Here is a 21,936-nt window from a genome sequence, read left to right on the forward strand (position 1 = left end):
TATGCAGTGGGCTGAGGGCTCACTGAACAGAACAGGTATGCTGTGGCAGGATCACTGAACAGCTATGCAGTGGCAGGATCACAGTACAGGTATGCAGTGGGCTGAGGGCTCACTGAACAGAACAGGTATGCTGTGGCAGGATCACTGAACAGGTATGCAGTGGCAGGATCACAGTACAGGTATGCAGTGGGCTGAGGGCTCACTGAACAGAACAGGTATGCTGTGGCAGGATCACTGAACAGGTATGCAGTGGCAGGATCACAGTACAGGTATGCAGTGGGCTGGGGGCTCACTGAACAGAACAGGTATGCTGTGGCAGGATCACTGAACAGCTATGCAGTGGCAGGATCACAGTACAGGTATGCAGTGGGCTGAGGGCTCACTGAACAGAACAGGTATGCTGTGGCAGGATCACTGAACAGCTATGCAGTGGCAGGATCACAGTACAGGTATGCAGTGGGCTGAGGGCTCACTGAACAGAACAGGTATGCTGTGGCAGGATCACTGAACAGGTATGCAGTGGCAGGATCACAGTACAGGTATGCAGTGGGCTGAGGGCTCACTGAACAGAACAGGTATGCTGTGGCAGGATCACTGAACAGGTATGCAGTGGCAGTATCACAGTACAGGTATGCAGTGGGCTGAGGGCTCACTGAACAGAACAGGTATGCTGTGGCAGGATCACTGAACAGGTATGCAGTGGCAGGATCACAGTACAGGTATGCAGTGGGCTGAGGGCTCACTGAACAGAACAGGTATGCTGTGGCAGGATCACTGAACAGCTATGCAGTGGCAGGATCACAGTACAGGTATGCAGTGGGCTGAGGGCTCACTGAACAGAACAGGTATGCTGTGGCAGGATCACTGAACAGGTATGCAGTGGCAGGATCACAGTACAGGTATGCAGTGGGCTGAGGGCTCACTGAACAGAACAGGTATGCTGTGGCAGGATCACTGAACAGGTATGCAGTGGCAGGATCACAGTACAGGTATGCAGTGGGCTGGGGGCTCACTGAACAGAACAGGTATGCTGTGGCAGGATCACTGAACAGCTATGCAGTGGCAGGATCACAGTACAGGTATGCAGTGGGCTGAGGGCTCACTGAACAGAACAGGTATGCTGTGGCAGGATCACTGAACAGGTATGCAGTGGCAGGATCACAGTACAGGTATGCAGTGGGCTGAGGGCTCACTGAACAGAACAGGTATGCTGTGGCAGGATCACTGAACAGCTATGCAGTGGCAGGATCACAGTACAGGTATGCAGTGGGCTGAGGGCTCACTGAACAGAACAGGTATGCTGTGGCAGGATCACTGAACAGCTATGCAGTGGCAGGATCACAGTACAGGTATGCAGTGGGCTGAGGGCTCACTGAACAGAACAGGTATGCAGCCAGGAAGAAGTTAAGCCTAACTAATCTTTCCCTGAGAGACAGTCTGCAGCAGCTCGCCCTACTCTGACTAATGCAGGCACACGAGTGGCCGTAATGGCCGCCGCTGCCTGCCTTATATAAGGGGGGGTGGGGCTCCAGGGGCTAGTGTAGCCTAATTGGCTACACTGGGCCTGCTGACTGTGATGTAGAGGGTCAAAGTTGACCCTCAGGTGCATTATGGGGCGAACCGAACTTCTTCCGCAAAAGGTTCGCGTGCGGTACCCGCACGCGAACCACCTAAGTTCGCGCGAACCCCGTTCGCCGGCGAACCGTTCGGCCCAACTCTACTGTCCAGTGGAGCATGCGGAATGGATCCGTTTGAATGGACCAATGTGAACGGAATCCATAGGTTAACATTGGCATCCGTTAGCATCCGTTCTGTTGCGATCTGCTAACACTTTTTTAGTGCTAGTGTGGACCGAGCCTAAATGTTTTACAGGGCCAGGTCTACACTGATCTTTTAAAGCGTAACTGTCAGGAATAAAATAAAAAAAAAATTATTTATTTTTATCTGGTAAACAAGTAATAAGGATGCTAATCAGGCAATCCAAAAGTTAAAAACCACTCTTACTTTTGTTGATAAAAGATCATTCACCCATTTACCTGTCTTTTAATTGGTACATTGACACTCTAAGGAAGTTGCACGGCATGTTGGGTTGTCTTTTTTTGCTTCTTTGGTATCCCCTCAGACTTAACTAATGCAGCCTGATTGGCTGAATCCTCCTTCCCTCCTGTTCTCCCCTCCCACACTTCTATTCTTCTCTAATTGGCCATTATATCTCATGCTTTTCAAGCTAAAAAGTCACACAATGACAATGCACTTTATATTCCAGAGCTGGGTGGGAGTGTCTGAAGACTGTGTGTTTGCATTGGCCGCCATCCTCCCAGAGTAAAGGAGGAAATGACATCAGTGTTGGCATCAGACACAAGGATTCCAAAATGGCAAATGTCTGAAATAGTTTTCTCTTTATTTACTATATAAAACTCACGGAAATCAAAACATGGACAGTGCAATACATATGTTATGTATGTAGAGCAAGTATTTATCTACTTATATATGTTTTTTTTGTTTTTTTAGATAGTATAGCTTATAGCTCCTCTTTAAGTATTTAGTATCCAAAGATATACATTTATTGTTATAGTTCTGTCTCACTTTTTCATTGTAGGTATAGCCATAAAACATTTAACTGATAAAGCTATATATTTGAACAAACGCCCATGCAGCGTTACAATGTTATAGCTTTATCACAGAAATCAGCGCAGCTTTACACTCAAAGAATAACCTCTTACCTTTTCAAACTCAAAAGAATATAATTACACGTTCTTGTGAAAACAGCCTTCTTTCTAGGCGATTGTTAGAGGTTGCACAGCTGGAGACATGCTGTTCTCCCAGGGGTTGCTCTGCAAAGACTTCCACAAGAGTTTATATCATTTTTGTCATTCGTTTATCATTGTCCAAATGTTGTGCTTTCTATATTTGAGTAAAACATTTTTAGAATTTAAAACAATAACAAATACAGGCAGAACCAACTGACCACCAATACCAGACAGCTCCCAGCTGTGACCATGCACAAATCTCTATCTAATCGAAAACTGAACTGTAAATGTTCCCATACTGTACTTAGGTTTTCATAAACAAGTGACATTAACAGGCCTTGTTCTCTAGCACTTTATTTGGCAGTCAGACAGTATTGGCAGTTTTTTAAAGTTCAGTGTGGTTAAAGGGCCACTATAAATTCCAATTCATGAGAAGTTAGCATTGCCTTTATTAAACAAAGTATTTAAATGTTATCATCTATATTAACATCTATCGCAAATCCAAAAAGCAAGGGACTCACTTCTGTAATGCACAATTTCAAGTTCTTCCTGCAGAAATAATTACCTAAATGTAGTAAAAGACCTAAATGGTGGTGATGGCTATGTAAATATAAATAGCATATCAGATATATATAAAAAGTATCCCATTATTTAGTTTAAAAAAAGGAAAACAAACATTAATTTTGTTGAAAGTTACAACATGCACATACTGTAAGAATACATTTTGTGCGTCCACTGATTCACCTCATGAGGGAGAATCATATAAAAGCATTGCAAGTTTAAAAAGGTTTGACTATCTCCTCTACTGATTATAGTGACTGTACAGAAATCTTGGCGCTAACTGTATTAAACTGGCGCCGCGATAAGCCATTATTATTTGTAGCTGCTAATTTCTATGTTTAGCCATATTTGAAGCTGCTATTTTCTATATGTATCTGTTATTTTTCACCACAATTTGTAGCCGCTATTTGTAGCTGGACTTTTCTATGTGTATCCGCTTTTTCTCACCGCAATTTGTAGCTGCTACTTTCTATGAGTATCCTCAATTTATTATCGTAATTCGTAGCTGCTATTTGTCACCACTATTTGTAGCTGCAATTTGGGTGCTCTTGTAGCCTCCCTGGCGGTATGGACAAGCTGAGTTCGTCCAGCAAATACTTGCAAAAAGTGGTAATGACGAGCTGAGCTCGTCCATGCCGACAGGGAGATTTCTTGTTTCTCTGCCCCGCCGGCTGCATTTTTTTCTCATCAGAGGGATTCCCCAGGATGGCTGGATGCCTGACTGCACGCTGTGGGTAGCGATCTGTGCTACCCACAGGGCGCAGAACAAGCATCCAGCCACCCTAGGGAATCCCTGGGCAGCCAGCGGGGCAGAGAATTGCGGTGGTTCCCCCTTGTATGCGGAGGCTATGTGGAGGGGGATCCCCCTCTGTGCGGGTGGGGGGATCTCCTTCAATGATGGCTATGTGGGCGGGGGATCCCCCTCTGTGCGGGTGGGGGATCCCCCTTCAATGATGGCTATGTGGGCGGGGGGATCGCCCTCTGTGCGGGTGGGGGGATCCCCCTTCAATGGTGGCTATTTGGGTGGCCTATCCCCCTCCAAACCCCCTCCCTCCCGATCCCCCCCCCTGTCTCAGCCCGTTGAGTAAATGGGTGTACTCACCCGAGGGCTTTCTCCAGCGACGGCTGCAGCGCACTCCTTCCTCCATCTCCGAAGTCTCGTTGTCCGCACAGTTACATTACGAGACTTGGTGACGTCACCAAGTCTCGTAATGTAACTGTACGGCGAACGAGACTTCGGAGATGGAGGAGGGAGTGCGCTGCAGCCGTCGCTGGAGAAAGCCCTCGGGTGAGTACACCCATTTTCTCAACGGGCTGAGACGGGGGGGGGGGGGTCGGGAGGGAGGGGGTTTGGAGGGGGATAGGCCACCCAAATAGCCACCATTGAAGGGGAATCCCCCCACACACAGAGGGGGATCCCCCCCACATAGCCATTGAAGGGGATCCCCCCACCCGCACAGAGGGGGATTCCCCCCACCACATAGCCACCATTGAAGGGGGATCCCCCCACCCGCACAGAGGAGGATCCCCCTCCACATAGCCTCCGCATACAAGGGGGAACCCCTGCACATTCTCTGCCCCGCTGGCTGCCCAGGGATTCCCTAGGGTGGCTGGATGCTTGTTCTACATGCTGTGGGTAGCACAGATCACTACCCACAGTGTGCTAGGATGGGGGGGGGGGCATCTGGCAACCTATAAATCTGGCTAAACATCTGGCTCACTATATACCTGGCTGCACATCTGGCTCACTATATACCTGGCTGCACATCTGGCTACCTATACATCTTGCTATACATCTGGATAATTATACATGGCTGCACATCTGGCTACCTATACATTTGGCTATACATCTGGCTAATTATACGTGGCTGCACATCTGGCTACCTATACATCTAGGTCTTATACTCACCATTGGCGTTCTGATCCCTCGTCGCGTACCTCTGATAGCTTCCCCAGTGTCTTCTTCCATGTCCCTTGGCGGATTTTGCTTCTCCCTCGGCGATCACGTGTCCCCCGTTGATCGGCATTGATGACACCAAGGTCATCGGCGTTGATGACAACAGCGTCATCAACATCTTGCAGAAAACACTTTTTTTAAATTAAATTCAATACAATCACCTGTATTGAATTCAATTTACAAAAAAAAAATTAATTGCAAATAAAAAGGTTGAAAATTATTGGAAATTAATTGAAACACTTTTTGCACAGAAATCCTGGGGAGATTGAACGCCAGGGTGGTTAAACAAGATGTTGGAGTTAAAGCGGAATATAACCCTGCATTTCATCTTTGCTCTAAAACATTATTTACAGCATATTATATGCAACCAGCATTTTTTTTTTACTAGACCAGCATTGGAAGGGTTACACACAGAGCTTGAAAGTTCAGTGCAGTGAAATGCAGACACATCCGAACTTTAGATAATGTTATTTTGTGTTTACTAAATGTATCAAGTGAGGAATGTGACACATTCTCTGACTGTTGAGAAGCTGCTCTACACAGACAGAGAGTCAAAGCATGTCTGCCTGAATGAATGAATGAATGAATGAATGAATGATTAAAAACAGTTATTAATAAAATGCAAAGTCATCTCACAAAGCGAAAAACTGTACTTTTGAGAACCTATAACTTCTAAATGAATAATAATACTTATGCACAAATGCAAATATGATAACCGTATGGCATATAAAAAGTAGGAAAACATGTTTTTATTGAATATTATGTCAGGGTTTTAAACCGCTTTAAGGTTAGTTGTCCACCAGGTTAAGGGTTAGGCACCACCATGGGTGGGGTTAAGGGTTAGGCCCCACTGGGGGGCTTAAGGGTTAGGCACCACCAGGGAGGGGTTAAGAGTTAGTCACCACAAGTGGGGGTTAAGGCTTAGACACCACCAGGGTGGTTAAGGGTTAGGCACCACTAGCCGATGGCTCTGTGTGAGAGTAGGGAGAGGTTACAGGTCATAGTAAAATATCAGTAATTATTACCAATATTATACTATATGAATGTTGTAGAATATCAGTAACACTATTAATATTCTACTAACACTATCCTGTGACCTTTAAAACTTGCAGCTTTTTCAAAGGTATGTGAGGGAGGGGGAGCGTTGATTCAAATATATGTAGGTGAGTACTGGTCGATAACTCTTATCAGAAAAATAATCCACCATGATGTTGTATATTTCCTTCTGGACCCTTTGTTTGTACAATGATAATAGTTGTTGTCATTTTATCCGGTTGCTACTAGTAGGCAATATATTAGGTCCTCCAGCTCAGGTAAATTGAGTCCAATGTGCATACTGTTATTTTTGATATGTATATATAGCACCAGCATAATAATACGTAGTTATCATGAGCAATGATAAGGCGAAGACAAAACTGAACAGGTCTTAACTATAAAAGATATGTTAACACAACACAACTGTACTGAAACACACTAGGATACAGAAACTGTCTTTTTGAGCATAGTATGTAAAAAGTTAATCAGTAGAAAAATAGCTGTGTGTAGCGGCAGTGTTGCAATCATGACTGATTAGTATCCTGGGTAAAGGCTCGTACACACATTCGAGTAAAGTCGGCTAACTCAGTCTCTGATGATAATCCCATAGCCCGCAACTCTTAACTACTACCCTGCTAGCGATCAGCCAGTGGATTAACGTTGCCAAGTGATGGCCAGTGGCTTTATGTTTGACGTTTGCCCAGCCCACCATATGACATCACATTTTTGCCACTGCAGTAGTCCTCCAACCCCCTACAGCTATGTTGCCCTAAGGATCGGGTTCCTATCCCCGTCTGGTGACATCAATCATGGGTGTCGAGTCTCTTCCCTGTTAATGATGTTAGCTGGTTACCTTTTGATGATCATTAGGGTCATTATTTCTACCATAAATATACCATATTCTTTTTGTACTCCATGAAAGTTAGCTTACACTGGGATAACTTAGTTTCAGAGGTGTAACTAACCTCTCCCTACTCTTACACAGAACCCTTCCCCTGGTGGGCTACTAACTAATAACCCCCCAACAACTACACCCCACCCCCAGGACAACTAATAACCCCTTTGGACAACTATTAAACTTTAACCCTTAAAGAGAAACTCTGACCAAGAATTTAACTTTATCCCAATCAGTAGCTGATACCCCCTTTTACATGAGAAATCTATTCCTTTTCACAAACAGACCATCAGGGGGCGCTGTATGGCTGATATTGTGGTTAAACCCCTCCCACAAAGAAATTCTGAGTACGTACTCTTGGCAGTTTCCTGTCTGTGAACCTTGCTGCATTGTGGGAAATAGCTGTTCACAGCTGTTTCCAACTGCCAAAAAAGCATGCAGCAGCTACATCTCCTGCCAACAGTAAAAATGGCACCATGTAATAAATGTCAGAATGTAAATCAGGGATTTAACCACCCTGGCGTTCTATTAAGATCACCAGGGCGGCTGCGGGAGGGTTTTTTTTAAATAAAAAAAAAACTATTTCATGCAGCCAACTGAAAGTTGGCTGCATGAAAGCCCACTAGATGGCGCTCCGGAGGCGTTCTTCCGATCGCCTCCGGCAGCCAGAAGTAACACGGAAGGCCGCAATGAGCAGCCTTCCATGTTTGGCTTCTCCTGTCGCCATGGCGACGAGCGGAGTGACGTCATGGACGTCAGCCGACGTCCTGACGTCAGCCGCCTCCGATCCAGCCCTTAGCGCTGGCCGGAACTATTTGTTCCGGCTGCGCAGGGCTCAGGCGGCTGGGGGGACCCTCTTTCGCCGCTACTCGCGGCGGATCGCCGCAGAGCGGCGGCGATCGGGCAGCACACGCGGCTGGCAAAGTGCCGGCTGCGTGTGCTGCTCTTTATTTGAGCAAAATCGGCCCAGCAGGGCCTGAGCGGCAGCCATCGGCGGTGATGGACGAGCTGAGCTCGTCTATACCGCTAAGATGGTTAAAAGATTTTACAATGGGCGAACACTGACTAAATCATTTATACATAATTATTGTAAAAATGAAGCACTTTTTTATTACATTATTTTCACTGAGGTTCCTCTTTAGCCACTTGATGACTGCAGTGTTAAAGGCTGTTATTTGCAACACTGGGCTTTGCAGGCTTTTCAGCCTCCTGCACAGCCCAGCTTAGGAGCCCTGCAATCGGACTCACCTCCTTTTTTGTCCCTAAGGGGACATGCTGCCGGAGGGGTCCGATCGCTGCTGTCACATTTTTTTTTCTGAGCCTGTATCAGGCTGTTTATCTCTCCCTCCCTCCCCTTCCCTCCTTCCCTCCATGCAGAGAGTTGAACAGGACGGCGATCCGTCCTGTTCCGCCTCTCATAGGCATCAGCCTATGAGAGGACAGTGATCCCCTGCCAATCAGAGGCTAGGAATCGCCAATCTCGAACAGCGCTGCTGGAGATCGCAGCGCTGTATGCTTGTAAACAAAGGGGATTTCTTTCCTCTTTCATTTACAAGCAGCCTGCTAGCCGCTATCAGCGGCTAGCAGGCTATTCACGGAACTCTGCTCTGTGAACGGGCAGAACGATCGCGCATGCACGCGGCCGTTCCCTGCCAAACTGCAGCTCCAGGACTTGACGCCAATTGGCGTTAGGCGGTCCTGGGGCTGCCGCAGCAGTCACGCCCATTGGCGTGAGGCGGTCTTTAAGTAGTTAAACCTCCTATGACAAAAATGGTCAACTGCTAAATAACAGGCACTGGGGCCACTCGCTATGCAAACTGTAACTACCAATAGCAACATGCACTTTGTGCCTGCTATTGGTATCCACAGTTCGCAAAGCAGGCGGCTCCGGCTATTTAGCGGATACCCATTTTTGTCATGCTACATTTAGCTGTTCCTTTCCCATGCCAAGCAGGCCACTCAGGGTCCTGTCAAGCGTGATGACAAGAATTGAGAAATCATTTTGCCCTGCCTGGCTCAGGATGCTCAAATGGTGTGTATTTTACAAAACTGGATCATTAACAGCCACTGACACCGAGTAAAAATGTCTAGCTGTGAGGCTATAGATAGAGGCAGATACTGTAGATACAATTTGCCTTTGTGAACACTGACACTCTACTATACGAAGGGCACAGTTTCCGTTTTTGCGGCAACAGGCATCAAGAGAGATGAGATAAGCCTATAGGATAAGTATGCCTTCAAAGTGCACCTACTTTTTTAACAACAATAGAAAGTGAGAAAGTGAGGAAATAACCTAGACTGCAGCAAAAACATATACAAACTATACAGAGTTTCTTACAATATTCTAATTTTTGCACAAAAAAAAAAATGGTTGGCATTCTAATCTTTGTCATCTTATTGTCAGTAGTGTAACTTAGGCGATCTGGGCCCCAGTGCGAGCTTGACATTGGGCACCCCAAGCACTCTACACATAATTGATATGAAGAACCATAACCTGCCAAGGACAGCTGCAGTATCAGAGAGTTGGAGGCTGGGGAGAAGAATCATCTATTAATGGCTACAACTAATCCAAGCACATATAGAGGTGATCATAACCAGCTTAGCACTAATAAAGAGCCAGTAAAGCAGGTGAAGGAGGCCTCCTACTGGGCTCCTCTGGCCCGGGGGCCCTGGTGCGCTCACTGCCTCTGCATCACCTATTGCTACGCCACTACTCATTGCTTATCTGTATAGTAAATGTGGCACATTTATCTTACAGCGCTTTGCTTTGTTAGGTATACTGTACAACTCCTGTTATAAATCTGTAAAATAAAACAACGCCACATTTTTGTAGACCTAGCAATGCAATAAACTATTTCCCAACTCATTATTAATACATCCAGATGTTTGTTATCATGCAAAAGTCTTTCTATCTCATTTTATCACAGTTTCTTAGAAAAAATGGCTATGTTCCAGGAATAAAGTAAAGTAAAGATTCTTTCTAATGAAGCATTATTTATCAATTATTTGTTTATAAGATATCCCACTCTTCAGATTCTCATAAAAGAGGAGTGTCCGCTGGACAATTCATTCTTTATAATATTACTCATGGGCCACATAAATATTAAGAACTTGTAGCACAGCTATGAAGTGAATAAAGAATTGTGTTCTTTTCCTAGAAAGGAATAAACAAAACCATGGATAATTATGTTATTTGGCAGGAGGTATGTGTAAAGGGCCCTTGGTGATTAGCATTTAATAGTATAAAATTCACACTATTTTTCATCATTGTGATCTGCCTTTATAAGCAGATATATTTCATATAACACTTAACACAAAGTCTTAGGTGTTAAAAGATATTATGTTTTGGTCCCTTAGAAATTAGAGTATAAAAAAAGAAAGTTGCAATGGTTAGTACACGATCCATGATCTAATCATGCTAAGGCTTAGTAATATTTTTCTTTGGGTCCTGTACCTGCATCACGGTCTTATTCAATTCAGTTAAGGGACCCAGATGAACCTGTGCCAGTCAGTGCAAGTGCTGACTCACCATGCTGCAAATTGGAAAGGGCTAAAGATTGACATCTGCTTGATCACAATGCAATGTGGGTCACCTGACCCTAAGTCAAATAACTCACACATGGATCTTTGCCAGACTGCCCAAGCAGAATCCACTGGCTAGCTGCTGCACACTGTTGAGTATATGTCTACAGTAGAGCATGTATTTATAAAATTAAGAGCAAGCACACATACTCTATCATGTAGGTCAATGGTGGTAAACTTGCTATGCCTCATTCAGAGGCCTCAGACATGGCCCCTGAAATCACTAGAGGATTTCACATTATATTTTGAGCTGCTTAACATCGCTCTTCACCTTGTAACCCAGCTACAGATAAGATCCTAGTACCCAAAAGTACCTTTTTAATCATATCCTGGTTTTGGAAAGGAATACAATTACCCAATCTGGTCACTTTTTAATTGGAGCAGGTAATAATCTCATGTATGCAGTTTCTCTGCAAAGACCGCAAGCTGTTTGTTATAGAATTTACACATTTTTATTACTACAGAGTGTAAGACAAAGAAAAATATAATCGAGAGCCCCCAATAGTGTATTATTGATAATAAAGGTGCTAAGGTAGCACAAGTAGAAATATACTTACCAGCATAGATTGCCAGGTTCAGGCAACCACTCAAAGCACTTATGGGGATATTAGACCTGTCCCCACTCAGGCTAAAAAGTTGCTCTCTGTAGAAGGAAAGAAGGGGTGTTCACACCCATCCACCAGGTCGATAACAAGAATTGCAATAAAAACAGAGGCGCCAGCAGAGTAGAAATGGATCACAAATAAAATCAAATAAAAGTTGGGGGGCAAGGGTGGACATACCTCCCCGAGACCAAACACAACCACTATGTAGGTTAAAACAAGTTTTAATTTGTACTCCAGAAGTCTAGACCAAATAACTAGACTTGTTCCCCATTGGCGCGTGAATTTGGGACACACTTTCCCATATGCAATTTACTTTTTCTCCTGAGTTTTCTCCTAGGTCATATTTTCACACCTTATCAATAAAATACCTTTTACAACCCCAGCAAGCAAGATGATAGTTTTTTTCACCTACTTTTTGGTACTTTTTCAATTACAAAATGCTGACAAGTTATTTCAAATGCAGGAGAAAAAGGGAATTGCATATGGGCCACTGAATCTAGAATTCATAGATTGCTTCAGCTCTCAAGTCAAACAAAAATATGAGAAACACTAAATTCCACCTAATAATTCCAAAACATCAATAATAACACAAAAAGTAGCATGGAAAGTAGTTTTTATTTATGAACAAATTTGTGACTAGTAAAACTTTAAGCAATGTTATATGAAAAATATAGATTATCATTATTTGAGGTAAAATGGTTGTTAAAAAATAATTTTGTTTGTTCAAAAATTACATTGCAATTTTGCATGGAAGTTGAATCTTTATAAAGTTAAAATAACTTGTGAAATCCTGTAAGTAATGAGTTAAAACACCACCAAGCCCAAAAATATACTTTGTCCATATACAAATCATAAAATATATATTCTATGTGTTCTCTAGGGTAAAGATGGCAGTCTGTTGAAATTCTGTTCAAAATTATATTTTCTTTTGCCTTGAAACTTATTAGAAATCTTATGCATGGTTTTAGCGCAGTTCTGTTCTGTGATTTTATACAGATAATTAAGAGTGCAATGAGTTGAGGTCCTATGACAAGGCCTTTCCACCGTAGTCAGAATATTCTGGAATAGCGAAAAAATGAACGGAATCATTTGGATTTTACGTTTAAGTGTTATAATATGGCAAATGTTTTATATTTTACCTCTTATTGCTTGATAATATTCACTGCAGTTGATGAGCAAAATAAAAGAAGTAAATTAAAATGCCTCAACATCATATGTTATTTCTAAATAAATACTACATGAAGAGTTTTATAGGTAATTACTTCCTCATTGTTTCCTACTGCTAACAAGATCCTAGGTCTGTATGTGCATGTAAACACAACTGGTTATTTCTGGTAGTAGATTTAAATTAAAAGTTTGGTACTTAATTTAGATTTTCCATAAGAAGTCCTTTCTCACAGGTGCATTTACATTATAGCAATACAGCAAAATAAATTACAAAATTCTAATATATACATAACACTGTACATACAAATGTATATTGAGATGGATATTTGAAATGTGTCTTATTTCCTAAACAGTTTGTTGCTTGCAGTGATGTTAATTGTAAATTTACAGCTCAACCTACTTTCATTTTAATGACATCCACAAGACCTGACAACCATATTTCTATACTTTTTTAAAATAACATTAGAGCTGTCATCGAAATACAGCACAGATATGGCATTTAACTTTGTTGGCGCACAACATGGTTTGGGAACGTGTTCAGGAAACATCAAATGGACCTGTTGATAAAAGCAAGATTATTACATTATCATTTCAGTTTCCACAAAAGCAGAACAAATATTCCTAAAAAAAACAAAAACGCCTATTTCATGTTTATGTCCCTGGATCCTTTTGCAATGATTTTTACTGCATGCAAAATATTCATTTATTTTAAGAACTTAAATTGACCGCAGAGCCGGATTTACAGCTCAGGAGCCTGTAGGCACAGGCGTTATTGCGCCTTAAACTCTGCCCCTCAACTCAGGCCACACTCCCATATTATGTAGGCATCCCTCCTACTGGGGAAAGTCTCCCTAGCCAGATTTTCCCCAGTATTTGGTAAGCCCATTAATCTAGGAAGCAGACCCCCGCCCCTCCCCAACCATAGGGAGCCAGGTGTGCCCTTACCCCAGTATAAAGTAGCCTCCCAATAGGTAGGGGGGCATTTTGATAGGGGGAGACGCTTCTCCTAAATAAGGCGCCTGTAGGCACGTGCCTACAATGCCTTATGGTAAATTCAGCACTGATTGAATGCATATATCACTAATAGGCACACAGTGCTTATGAAAGAGAAAATTTAGAGGGAGGTTAAGGTTAGGTGTCAGGAATGGGGTTTTTGATAGGGATGAAAGGTTTAGGTGATATATTATGCATGGTGGTCAGTTAGGGTTAGACTAACTGCCAGGTATAAATTTTAAACCCCCAATGAAAACAGCATCGCATAACCAAATTAGGAAATGTCTTATCACTGAAACACTGGTGTCAGTGATTAATTTTCCCATCCCAAACGCATAGGTATATCCAATTTTTATTTCCATTCTGCATTCAGATATGATATTTTAGTCTTGTGGAGTTATTAAAATTACCTTTCTTACTACTACACATACAGAACACCATTTGGTGCATTTATATGGAATATTCTGAACTTTTTACAGACTTGGTAATAACTTCCGTCTAGGTTATCTCCATATCTCTTGTCTCATGCAATTAATTATCTACAATTTGTGGAACCCGCGTAATGTGAGCATCAAATACTTTACTACACAAGCAACGTAGATACTCTAGTTATGCAAATTACGTAATGTGTAATGTCATTTTCATAAAGCCCAGCAAACCTAACATTAGTTGCCTGCACATTATAAGTTTAGCCTGAGAACGCAGTTTTTGAAGTAGAAAATGCCACATCACCCCTTTCACATAGCGATACTGGCTTCAATTGTATAGCTATTTTTTTATATTTGAGAATTCTTATAAACTCTCAACCAACATTTGAATCTTCTCCTCCACAGATTCAGCTCATTGATGTAAACATATAAAATGCATGCAGGACAATTATAAAAGACTAACTATTTGTTTAAATAATAGGTTGTTTGGGCATTCCATTCTTGCTTAAATAATGATACATCAACATTGATAGGACAAGATTTGAAGTTCTGACTAATTATTGAAAAATTGATGAACAGTGTTGTTATGTTTTATTTCAGTGTGTTATTAGTAGTGTTAGTGTTTGAATTCAGGATATTAAATTTGGAAACCCGAATTATCCCAAACACCACACTTCAGCACCTGTGTAAGTGCATAGGGCCTCGGGAAGTTCACTCACTTGCTCTTCACGGCACACTTCAAGGCATACTTGACAGCTTAGAAGGAGAAAGCTTTGTTGTCACATGAATAACACTGCGCAGTGTAAGTAAGTGAACTCTTTACTCACATCTACATCTGTACACCCTTATCAACCACCATACACAGGCCAAGGAAGGCTAAAATATTTGCCTGTTTGGGGACTTAAAAAGGTTTTTGACTCAGTGTGGCACCCATGTTTGTTCCTGAGACTCCTTCAGAGTGGAATAGGAAAACATACAATGTCACGAAGAGCAGGGTCAGGTGGTAAGTCAGGGTTGCAGCCTTAGTTCAACTCTTTTCAACATATACATCAATAATTTGGCCTCTGCCCTAGAGGACTCACCAGCACAAGGACTCACCCTACGTGACACAACAGTAAAGTTCCTACTGTATGCAGATGATCTCTTATTGCTATCACCAACAGAGAGCAGACTAGAAGGCCTGGAATTCCTGGAGTAATTCAGCACAACATGGGCACTTACCATTAATCTAACGAAAATCAAAACCATGGTGTTCCAGAGGAAAAACACAAGGTCGACCCAGAGCCCATCCCTTACACTCAATGGGCTTGATTCACAAAAGCGTGCTAACTGTTAGCACGCCAGTGAAAGCTGCTTATCACGTGCAAACTGCCTCCTCGCGTGCTAATGCGCATAAAGTTTTGCGCGCGTAAAGTTTTATGCACACTACTTTGCGTGCAAAATCAGCTGCTTCGCGTGCTAAGTAGTGTGATAAGCATACTTTGCACACAAAGAAGCTGATTTTGCACACGAAGTAGTGCGCATAAAGCTTTACACGCGCAAACTTTTACGCGTGCTAAAATAGCACGCGAACAGTAATAGCTTTGCCGTGCAAACTACTTAGCACCCTAGTTTGCACGTGCAAAGCTTTTAGGCGTGCTAACTGTGTTAGCACCCTTTAGTGAATCAAGCCCAATGACTGTGAAATCGGCAGAACTGACAAATACACGTTTACCTTGGTCTGGAAATCAACCAAATTTGGAAGCCTGAAGTTATCCTTAGAGGCCCTAAAAGCCAAAGCTTGCTGAACATTCTGTGCCATCGGGAAAGAACTGTACCACCTCAAATCACCGGTAAAGGTAGGCCTGGCTGAAAGTCTTTGACATTGTCATCACCCCAATTCTACTCGACAGAAGCAAAGTATGGGGCCCCATCACCTAGTGAATCAAAATTGTACTCCTACCCCACCCCCTTCCATGTCCCCCATTTCCCCCTGCTTTGGCAATGCCTATGTGACTCTTGGTCATGCCAATAAAGCTTTTTTTTAATTTGATTTGAACTCCTGTGACCCTGTCTACTTGCTCCGGTGCTGAAGTGTGATATTTGGCAAAATTTGGGTTTCTGAATTTAATATCCCCAATTTGAACACCAACACTATATATACGAGCCAAACATTTGCAATTATTTAGGCTACAATAGGATTTCTCAATAAATCAAAGAATTCTTTTTTCCTCAGCTCTCTACTGTTCTAGTGGTCAGAAGGCTTTAATATTATGTTGCATATATCTTGGGAAAGGTCTCTCAAATTGAATTATGTTCATTTGCAAATGTGCTAACTGATGTTAGGTTAGTTGATGATCTATGGTTCTAGAAGCATCCAAGAGCTATGGTTTGTAAAGGTTATTCCTTACCATATGGATCTTTGTGCACAATCAATATTGCAATTGCCTCAAGACAAGAAAAAACATTAGTAAATTGTTTTCTATATAGGTCAAATTCTGACCATGCTCCACTAATAACTGTATTTGTCTGAATATAAGGATGAGACTGGTGAATTCTTAATTCGTTTTAAGATTCAAAGGTTAACAAAATATCAAAAGAATAGTTACAAAATGCATCCATTACCTAAAAGAAAATAGTGGATGCATTTAAAACTGCATTGAAAATGCTACTGTGAGATCATCATGGCGGCGGAACGCCGAGACCTGCGCTGAGGCGCAAGCTTCCTGGTCTTGGCAGACCACTGACGTCACTGAAGCACAGCCTGGCGCTCAGCTCTCATTGGCTAGGCGGCGGACGCGCTTTCAGTACGCGCATTGCCACTGTAAACAGTAACCGTGTGTGTTTGTTGTGTGTCAGCTGCTGAGTCTCTATTGGTTGTTTTTAATTCTGTTTGTTTCTGATTGGTTAGTCCTTGTATTTAACCACTTTACCCCCGCGCGTACGTATTTCTCCGCCCCTTTTTCCATCCTTTAAAAACCAGGGACGGAGAAACACGTACTTTCCGCGTTCCCGACGCTGCCCGCGCTCCCGCTCGTAAACACGCCGCCCGCCGCTAGTAAACACGCCGCCGCCCGCTCGCCCAGAGATCAATGAACGGGAAAATCCATTCCCGTTCGTTGATCTAAGCCCCGCAATGATCAGCTGCTCTCCTATGGGCAGCGCGATCATTGTGAGAAAAAACTCACGTGTCCAGCCTCCTTATTCTTCCTCCAAGCTTTTGGAAGGAAGCTTGGAGGTCGCATTAAAACAAAAAGTTACTGTGGCCATCTTGTGGCCAAATAGTAAACTACACCCTACACATTTTTTCACATACAAATAAATGACTTTTACACATAAAATTAACTCATTACCTCCCACACTCCCCATTTTATTTTTTTTGTAATTAAAAAAAAATTAAAAAATTTACAATTAAAAAAAATACATAAATAGTTACCTTAGGGACTGAACTTTTTAAATATTTATGTCAAGAGGGTATAACACTGTTACTTTATAAACTATGGGCTTGTAATTAGGGATGGACGCAAAACTGAAAAAAATGCACCTTTATTTCCAAATAAAATATTGGCGCCAAACATTGTGATAGGGACATAATTTAAATGGTTTTATAACCGGGACAAAAGGGCAAATACGTTTTATGGGTTTTAATTACAGTAGCATGCATTATTTAAAAACTATAATGGCCGAAAACTGAAAAATAATTATTTTTTTCCCCACATTTTTCCTATTTTCCCATTAAAACACATTTAGAAAAAAATAATTCTTGGCATAATGTCCCACCTAAAGAAAGCCTAATTGGTGGCGAAAAAAACAAGATATAGTTCATTTCATTGCGATTAGTAATAATAAAGTTATAGACGAATGAATGGAAGGAGCGCTGAAAGGTGAAAATTGCTCTGGTGCTCAGGGGGTAAAACCCCTCAGTGGTGAAGTGGTTAAGCATGGTGAGCGCTACCAGACATCGCCCGTGATAGTATCAGCTTTTGGCTTGTTGCTGGGTATGCGCTCACAAAACCTTTTGACTACTGTTGCCGATTCTGCCTTGTATCTTGACCACGCTTACTCTAGATTGATTCCCTGGTGCCGACTCTGCCTGTATCCTGACCACGCTCTATTGGATTACCTGTTGCAGACTCTGCTATTGTACGTGGACTCTGTCTGTTTGCCGCCTGGATAGACCTCTGCCTGGATAAGGACTTGCAAGAACGCTGCCTGGACTGACATCTGGCTAGTACTGACCACGCTATCTCTAAAGTGCCTGATCTGCATACAATTACTCCTGCTTGCAGTCATCTGACTCTCATCTGGATTGCCTTATCCTCCAGGCCTCAGGTGACAATTATACTTGTAATACTGTGCCTTGTATGATTGTTATTGGTTCTGTTTGGTGGATACTATCTGTCAGTCTGTATGCTACATCTACCTGCAGGATTATTGTAGTTCTCTGCTAGGTAGGAGTTTGTGCAGGTGTTACTGGGTTGGGCTATAGGTCAGTCATATGGGCATACAGCCTGACCTATAGTCATTGACCAGACAAGCCCGTCAGCTACATAAGTTATTGATTTCTATATCTTCCAAAACAAAGAACAGGTACCTCAGGTGTTGAACCATATAGTTCTATTTCATTATTAAAGGGAACTTGGTGTGAGAAGAATATGAAGGCTGCCATCTTCATTTCCTCATAAACAACGCCAGTTGTCTGGCTGGCATGCTGAGCTTTAGACTTGAACTGTATTTGAGTAACACACCTGCAACAAGCATGCAGTCACTGGAATCAAAGACTCTGATCTGCATGCACATTCCAGTGCAATGACTTTAAAGTGTGCCAGAGCTGACTTAAATTAAAAGTTTTATACATACCTGGGGCTTCCTCCAGCCCCATCCGCACAGATTGCTCCCACACTGCCATCCTCAACCTTCTCCCTCTTCGGTACCAGATCCCGTAACTTCCTCCATGTGCGGCTAGTCTGGCACAACGGAAATGCACTCTTCACGTATTTCTCCAGCAGCCCCCGGAGACATATGTAGAGGTCGCACTTCTTTTGTGCAGACTTGGCGCGACTGGCTAAAGTTACGAGACCTGGTACCAAAGAGGGAGAAGACTGAGGATAGCAGTGTGGGAGCGATCCATGCAGATGGGGCTGGAGGAAGCCTCAGGTATGTATAAAACTTTTAATCTAAGTCAGCTATGGTTTCCTTTAAGTATTAGAGGCAGAGCATCTGCACAGAAGTCAGGAAACTACGGATCAGTTCATCTCGGCTCGCGGTTCTGAGAGCTGAGCGCCAAAGCTGGGCACCGCCATAGCAGCAATGCTATGATGTGCTCCCCGCGTAGCGGTAATTCGGGGCTCTGGCGGTTGCCAGACCCCGAATTACATCTCGCTCCGAGTTGCAACATCTCGGAGGGAAACAAAAGTTTGCTTTCTTAAAACAGAAAGAATTTGTGATAATTCAGGTTGGAGTGAGCTCCGAGATGTCTCCCAGTGCATCACTGCTGAATATATGCAAATTAATCATTGTTCCCCTTAGAAGCTAAACACACCTCCAGATCCGCTGGAATGCAATGATGAGTCAATTTGTTAATTTAGAAACTTTTGTTTTCCATATCATTTTAGTAAGGAGGCTTTTAGGACCATTGTAGCCCCTTACACACTCCAAAGAGTTCTGGTTCACCATGAGCTTGCTGGTTAGTCTTTACAACTCTGAGGTGGAATAGTATTTAAAGCCGCCTTTGAGTTTCGCCGCGCTGAACTGAGCGGCGCCGTCATAATATGTATCCAGGAAGCTAGCATTGTTTATTGAAGAATTTATTTTTATTTGTATAAAAGGTTTAAATACTCACAAACCTTGTGTAAAAAGTGCTTTCTATGTAAAAAACACAGGAAGACTTCTCCTGTTGCAGCTGGTCATTTCCTGCCTCTAGTTCTGGAGCTAGAGGCAGGAAGGGCAAGAGGAGGAGACGTCCTCTGTGTTTTTTTACTTACAACACACTTTTTACATGATGTTTGTGAGTATGTAAACCTTTTTATATGAATAAAGTGGATGGTTTTACACTATATGAGGCATTTTAAGTCCAAGTTCATGTGAAGGTGGTAGCATTGGAAAGGAGGTTGTGAAGGCCAAAGTGCAACTGAGGATGCCACACTCATTGAGAAATGAGTACAGCTGTCTGTGAGGGTGGGCAGCTACTACAAAGGGTGAGCAGTGGCTTGATTCAGTGTATGGACACTAAAACTAGTGTGTTTCTATTTATTGCGGATGTCTACATTATTATGGTTGTTTATATGTAGAGATGGCCTGAATGGTTCGCCAGCGATCTTCCATGGTTTGCGTTCGCGGAGAACCGCAAACTTTTCCAGAAGTTCGATTTGCCCCCATAGTGCATCATTAGGGTCAACTTTGACCCTCTACATCACAGTCAGCAGGCACATTGTAGTCAATCAGGATACACTCCCTCCTGGAGCCCCACCCCCCTTATAAAAGGCAGGCAGCGTCAGCCTTTTCACTCACTCGTGTGCCTGCAGTAATTAGAGAAGGGAGAGCTGCTGCAGACTCTCATAGGGAAAGCTTAGTTAGGCTCTTGTAGGCTTCTTAGCTTGCTCCTTGTTGATTCTTATTGCTAAAAAAAACACCCCTCAACAGCTCTTTTGAGAGCTAATCTTGTTTTTGTGATCTATTTTTTTTGTGTGTGTGTGGCCCACTTGCATTATATACAGCCCTGTCAGTCAGTCGCAGCTGGCCTTTGGCCCCTTGGTGGTATTACTACTGTGCCAGGTGCAGATTTGTAATACCCATCACTGCATATAACTACCTGTTGTTAACAGTGCACCCACCTACCTACGTGAGTGCACGCAGCGTCACTGTACCTGTCCGGTACCTATCTGTGTTGGACAGGTACACATTGGAATACCCATCACTGCTTATACCTACCTGTTGTTCACTTCAGTGCACCCACCTACCTACGTGGGCGCACGCAGTGTCACTGTGCCTGTCCGGTACCTGTCTGTGTGTGACAGGTGCACATTATAATACCCATCACTGCATATACCTCTACCTGTTGTTCACAGTGCACCCACCTACCTACGTGAGTGCACACAGTGTCACTGTGCCTGTCTGGTACCTGTCTGTGTGGGACAGGTGCACATTTGTAATACCCATCGCTGCATATACCTACCTGTTGTGTTCAGTGCACCCACCCTCCTACGTGAGCGCACACAGTGTGATATATAATACCACCAGTCACTGTACCTGTTCACAGTACGTGTGTGTGACAGGTGCACATTTGTAATACCCATCACTGCATATACCTACCTGTTGTGTTCAGTGCACCCACCACCTACCTACGTGAGTGCGCGCAATGTGATATACCACTCCGTGCATACCTGCACCTGTGTGACTGCACATTGTATTAGTCAAGTCAGTGCATACCTTTCACTTCATCCCATCCAATATGGACAAAACAAAAGGCAGAGGCAGGCCACCTGGCAGGGCTGTTCGAGGTCGCGCTGTCCTGATTTTGTGCGGCCCTCGACCAAAGTAAAGTGTTCAGAAGAAGGCACGTGCCATCAACCCCCAATATTGTCAGGACGTAGTTGACTATTTAACACAGAACACCTCATCTTTCTTAGCTTCCGCACGGAAGCATGACATATATTCCTCCTCCTGCTCAGATTCTGGCACCCCACTTAACACTCAGTCGGCCGCCACCACCAAAGTGCTATCACCCCAGGGCTCAGCGGTGTGAAAAATTTTTGTGTGTCTGCCTCAGATGACAGCAATGCCATCTGTACTCTCTCCCCCCGAAAATTGAACCGAGGAAAGACCAAGAATCGCGTAGGGACAACTACCTTACGAAGGCACATGATTACAAAGCACAAACTGCAATGGGATGACCACCTGAGGAAAAGCAGCACACAAAAGCAAAGCCACACACCACAGTCGAAGATACCAGGCCGCAATTTTACCTAAACTGTACCGTGATGTT

General features: G+C 43.2%; 1 protein-coding gene across 1 annotated transcript in view; it reads right to left on the bottom strand.

Moving 5' to 3' along the window:
* Window positions 1–12,096: 12,096 nt before the first annotated feature.
* The window catches only part of BMP5 (bone morphogenetic protein 5), a 222,852-nt gene continuing 213,012 nt past the window's right edge, over window positions 12,097–21,936 (bottom strand). The window contains exon 7 of the mRNA XM_068281400.1: window positions 12,097–13,109. Coding sequence (XP_068137501.1) covers window positions 12,960–13,109 — 150 coding nt within the window. The 3' untranslated portion in view covers window positions 12,097–12,959. The remainder of the gene's footprint in view (window positions 13,110–21,936) is intronic.

This window comes from Hyperolius riggenbachi, chromosome 4, assembly GCF_040937935.1.
Source record: "Hyperolius riggenbachi isolate aHypRig1 chromosome 4, aHypRig1.pri, whole genome shotgun sequence".
NCBI classification, from domain to species: Eukaryota; Metazoa; Chordata; class Amphibia; order Anura; family Hyperoliidae; genus Hyperolius; species Hyperolius riggenbachi.